Consider the following 6000-nt stretch of genomic DNA (forward strand, 5'->3'; position numbering starts at 1 on the left):
TGCAGCCTTAAGCAACTTACTCAAAACTGTGGCTTATAAGTGGGGAAGTCTTTGACCCAGTATTACGTGACACCAGAAAATATGTTTTTGACATGCAAGGAAAGCAAGGAAAAAGCAAGGGAAGGGGACGATCTTTAAGAAAGATGCATGTTCCTGGAGATGTTTCTACTGCTAGATCGGACTGCAGGCTCATGGGAAGAGCCTGTGCGGAGTGGAGACCCATGACCAGACACTCACTAGCATGGTGGCCTTGACTGTGTATCCTGCCCCACATACATGGAATGGTTCCCACACGCTTGTGAGCAGCACAGGCTTAATCTTGAAGGTGCAGAGACATTAAAACAGGGAAACCTTTGCAGTTCTCCTGAGAGTCCTTCCGAAGATGGAGGTGCTACCCATAGGGCCCAGCTTCTCACGTGCCTTTCTCATGAAATACTCAGCATCACCTGAGGTAGGTAGGATCGGGGTCCTCACTTCACAAAGAGTGAACAGAGGCTTAAAGAGGCTAAATACCTTGCCCGAGAGCCACATCCAGAAGCTGATAGAGCCGGAATTTGAACCCAGTGCTAGCTGGCTCTACTGGCCTCACCAGTTGCTGCTTGTCTCCATCTATGCTGCCCCCTCCATTCTGCACTTACTGGAAGGACCCAAGGCCCTCCATTTCTCTCTGACGCCTGGAAAGGGTCTGTTCTCACTCATGTGCAGCCAGGCACGTTGCCCAGCTAGCGACCCCCTCTCTGACATTGTTTGTAAAGCGGCCCAGTGGTGTGTTGGAGTTGGCTTGCTGTGGCCCGTGGGGGCTGATGGTTAAATTTTGAGGAATTTTGGGAGCCAGGAGACATCACAATGGCAGTTTGAAATGGGCCATGACGCGAGTATTGACGAGAAATCCGCCAACACTATGGATGGGGGCTCCCTGAGGCTCCCCACTCCCATGGCCAGCACAGCAGTTTTAAACCTCTACCCACACACCACAGGGCCCCGATCTCACTGTCCTCTGCTAAAGAATGCCAGGTATCACAGGCCACTCTGCAGGGAAATTGGCAGGCACGGGGAGCTGTCTGCAAGCACACCGGCCCGTGAGCCATGACCTGCCAACTCCAGGCTTTCTTCTGGCCCCCTGCATCAGGGCAAAGGCCCTTCCTGGCTCCACTGAGGACACCCGCACATTTTACTACCCGGACCCAAATCCGTGTTAAAGTAAGAGGCTCCATCAGTATGAACATGGATATTTAAGGTTAGAAAATGGTATTTAGAGTTGGAAAAAGACTTACTGCATTTGCAGAATGACAGACTTCTTTTTTCTGAAAAGGTGGGATTATTTTTAAACTGCAAGGAACAGCATTTTACAGATAAGAAGAGTGAAAAAGAAGCGGTGACCTTGAGAGGGCCGATAGTTGGCTCAGCATCCTGCATTTCATCGTGCATACGTATCTCTCCCCGCAGACTTGCGTTTAGTCACCGAGTAGAAAGAATCCAGGACCCCGATGTTAGCCTGACTTTGAAGACTACTTTGATGTTTCCTTCATTTGAAAGTGAATGCGTTATGCCGCGCTGCTTGCTCCTTCGGAGACACGATGATGATACAAATAATGGCTAATTTTTACTAAGTAGCTGGGCTTATGCTAAGTACTTCATCTATTAAGTTGAACTCTATGAAACTGCTAATCTCTCTCCTTTTTTGATCTACTGAGTAGTCATTTCAAGTAGTTCAGTCTAAATGCATTCTATCTGGTAATCTTTACCATATTCTCACAAAGTGAATACTATTCTCACACCTACTTTACAGATGGTAGGACTATGGCTTTAATCTTTTTAAAATCGTTTCTTCCCACAAGTGCTATGCTATTGTTTTGTATAGGTGCACACTTGTGTGCAAATCAATGGCCCTAAACAACGGAACATACATAGAGCATGAATAGTAATAGCTCACATACCTGACTTTCTCAATGACCTTGGAAAAATTTCTAATGGATTTTTATAATATTTGAAGAAATGCTTTTATCAATGTTGTATATGAATATAAACCATAGGCATTAGAAAACAAAAATTGATGTTTGTACATGATATATCTGTTATATCCCATATGGAAATGTTAGGAACTATAGCTTATGGTTCCCCAGAATTAAGTGCTCTGGAATTTTTTTTTATAATAACTAAAGAATAAGTGAAGGGCACCTGGGTGGCTCAGTCTAGTTAAGTGTCTGCCTTTGACTCAGGTCATGATCCCAGTGTCCTGGGATTGAGCCCATATAGGGCTCCCTGCTCAGTGGGGAGTCTCCCTCTGCCCCTCCCCCTGCTTGTGCACTTTCTTTCCCTCTCTCTCTCTCTCTAATAAATAAAATCTTAAAAATATAAATGAATAAGGCAGTGATTTTACACCATTGCCTATATGCAAATTATAACCAACAAAATTCAGAATCAAGACCATTTGGTTGTGTGATTATTTGCAAATAATATTGTACTGAATTCACCACCAAACAGCCCACAAACAGCAACGCTGCTCAAAAATAATCAGCACTAACCAAAGCTGATGATGCCTGGAAAACAAATGTCAGGAAAACAAATTGGAGAAAGCTGAAAAATGGGCTCTGGAAAAATAATTAAAAGAAATGACTGCTCTTTCAGTATGAAACAAGAAGTTCTAATGTCACAGTAAGAGAGAAAACTGACCGATGCCATGTGGTTTTTCAGTTGTGTATGATGAATCCTCCGAGTTGACTGTTAGCCCAATGTTAACTTAGTCAATAAATATGTACTGAGTATCTAGCAAGGGGGCCCTGTCCGTAAGTAATACCACATGCCTTCCGATTGATTATTGACCGTTACCAATGCTGAAGATGAGCGTGCCTGAGCCTCTACAGAAGCAGCAGTCTGATTTCAGCTGTGGCATCCATAGGTTCCTTACCCAGCCTGGCGTCCTTCGAGGCTCCATTTCACTGCACACGTCCAAGCCTGGCTCTCAAAAGATTCCAAATTCATGTCTATACCTATGAAATCAGATCCCAGCAAGAAATGGGGATGCCTTTGTCTCTAAGTCTCCACCAAGCCCCTAATGTTATTTCCCCTGCAGGAAAATATCAGTGAAAATGCTGCCTTCCCTCCCTAATGATGGGGAAAAAATAATACAATGATAGAGTTAAAAGTCACACACATGCTTTGAAAACTGGCTGAGAAGGACTTAACAGGTGCTAGAATGTTTAAAGAACAAAGAACTTATAGGTAGTATTTTCAGATCTTTCATGTTGGAAAGAAAGAATCTGGTGCAAAAAGATGCAGGCATTTATTTGCTCAGGCTCAGTCACCTAGAGAGTAGAGTTTGGTCTAATAACAGTATTATCATCAGTGATAACAAAGCAACATGAGCAATCATAACAATATCACTAATGTGGAATATAAGAATATCTCTAGGCATATAAAGATGCTAAGTAGCTATAATCTTCTGACTAAGAACCAATGGTCTATACTGCACAATATCGTGACAGCCCCTGTCTCCTGTGAAGTTTTCCAAGGGATAAAAAAATTTACTATTGGACCTTGTAAATGTTAGATAATTAAATGCCTGGGGAATATTATTCCAATATAGTAAGTGAGTAATGACCATTGGGACAAATAGAATTAAATTAATAAAAACATTACACTAAACTTATCACTTAACCATTGCAAGTATCAGTTTCCTCAACTTTAAATTAAGGAAGCTGAGCGAGATCATCCCTTAGGTCCCATTAAATGCTAATATTTTTCTAATCTATGTCCCATAAAATCTAGTATACTTCAGGTGAAATTCAAATTATATCCAATCATAACATTTGTCACATAAAATATTATAATCTTATAATTAAACCTGCAGGAAAAAACCACCAATGAATATTAAACTTATTCTTTTGCAGATGTTAGAACTAAAGTCACCTTAATATAACCTCCCCCACCTCTGGACATTTTTCCACCTTCTCTTCTGATGACTCTTACTGTACTTTTTAGGCTCTTATTTAGCAAGCATGTCTGTGGCCCCTTTGACTTGATTTTATTCCATGTATATCTTCATAATTCAGCCCACTCTAAATTTAAAAAAAAATACTGTTTAAAAAAAGACAAGACAAAGTGCTCACATACCCCTTGACGATTCTCAAAGTATGCCAGGCTGGTTTTGGTTAAAACAAAGAAACGGACTTTAAAGTTTGAGGGAGAAGTTCTTCTCTTTTGTTGTGATTTCTTGATGAGCTGTTCTTCCAGGAGGATAAAGTTGTTCATGATCCAAGTCTTTGGAAGGGAGGCACCATGGGCATCACCCCGTGGCACCTCCAGTGGAAACGGCTCCGGCACGAGGAACGCGCTGGGGAGGCGGTTGATTTTCCGAGAGCTGTGAAAGGCCCCTTGCCTCCAGTGTTATCTTTTCATCAGTGTTCAGTCAACACTGTGGAGCTTCTCCTCTGATGTCAAAGGCTATAACCACATCCTTTCAAAATTCACAAAACTAAAAGGTATATGTAAAAACTATACACACCCTTTGCTGTACGGTTTGGAAATGATATTTGAAGAATCTTAGACTCAAAGTGGTAGGAAGTATTTGAGTTTAAGCTTTACAGTCCTTGGTTTAGCCCGGCTGACGGTTAAGGCATTCTTGCAGGCGGGGTGGGCTGTGGAGCCAATGGGGATAGGCTGTGTGTTAGCTTCCTTCTGCTGCTGTAACAAATGATCACAAATTCAGTGGTTCACAATGTATTATCTTACAATTCTGTAGTTCAGAAGTCCAAAATGAGTCTCATCAGGCTAAAATCCAGGTTTCAGCAGGCCTGTGATCCTTTCTGGAGGATCTTTAGGGTAGAATTTGTGTCCTTGCCCCTTCCGCTTCTAGGACCACCCGTATTCCTTGGCTCGTGGATCTCTTCCTCCATCTTCAAAGCCAACAATGACTGGTCAAGTTCTCTCACCTTATACCACCATAAGCAATTCTGTCTCCCTCTTCCAAATTTAAGGACCCTGGTGCTTACCCCTGGGTCTGCCAAGATGATCTAAAATAATCACCCTATTTTAAGGTCAGTTTGCTGCAATCTTAATTCCATCTTCTACCTTAATTCCTCTTTGCCATGTAACCTAACACATTCACAGGTTCCAGAGATTGGGCATCGACATCTTTAGGGGATCCGTTACTCTCTCTACCACAGTTTGAATTCTGGCTCCACCATCTAACTAGCTGGAAGACTCTAGGCAAATTCTCAAGAGCTCTGAGTCTCAGGTTTCTCATCTGTGAAAGGGGATAAGAGTGTCCCTAAAAGGCACCACAGGGCTGTTCTCTGGTTTCCTTGCCAGTCTCATTTCACAGCTTGCTCACCCATTCTCACTCCAGCCCTCAAGCATACCCCCAATATCTCTTCAAACATCTGCTCGCATTGCCTTGAAACAGTTTCTCTGCCCTGCTTTGCCTGTTTTAACTCTAAATTACACTGCAAGTCTTAGCCTTCATGTCACTTCCTCTGGGAAGCCTTCCTGGTGTCCTTAAGTCAAAATCGCCAATTATACACAGATGAGCCCTTAGAGCTTTCTCTTTATACCCATTATGACAGTTGTCATTGTACATTTTGGAGGGTGATTTTTGCATTACTGTTTCTCTTCCCCACTCTTCTAGAAACTCCATGATGGTAAAGACTATGTGTGGTATTGCTCACTGTTATATATTCAGCAAGAATCACAATGCCTGGTACGTATAAAGGGATGTTAAAAAAAATGTGTTGAATGAATAATCACCAAACTGGGTTAGACAGTTAAAAAAGACGATGACCATAAAACACTTCAGAGAAATATATTGAAATTTATTGTTTTGTGAAGTTTAAATGAAAGCCCATAGGAGTTACAAATCGATGATTACCTTCTTACCCTAAAACTTAGTGGAAGAGCAGAAAACCAGTATGAATTGCATAAAAAACAAGGTGCATTTGGGCTTTGAGACAAAGAAACTTGTATTGGAATCCCATTTCTCTTACATATTAAGTTACTTCTCTT

At 42.0% G+C, this 6000-nt stretch overlaps 1 protein-coding gene across 1 annotated transcript in view; it reads right to left on the reverse strand.

Annotated features, from left to right (window-relative positions):
- Positions 1 to 5430, reverse strand: part of ITK (IL2 inducible T cell kinase) — a 67656-nt gene extending 62226 nt beyond the window's left edge. The window contains exon 1 of the mRNA XM_082725027.1: positions 4114 to 5430. Within this exon, the coding sequence (XP_082581153.1) occupies positions 4114 to 4251 (138 nt within the window). The 5' untranslated portion in view covers positions 4252 to 5430. The remainder of the gene's footprint in view (positions 1 to 4113) is intronic.
- Between the last annotated feature and the right edge of the window lie 570 nt (positions 5431 to 6000).

The sequence above is a fragment of the Mustela nivalis genome (genome assembly GCF_964662115.1).
Source record: "Mustela nivalis genome assembly, chromosome: 3".
NCBI lineage: Eukaryota > Metazoa > Chordata > Mammalia > Carnivora > Mustelidae > Mustela > Mustela nivalis.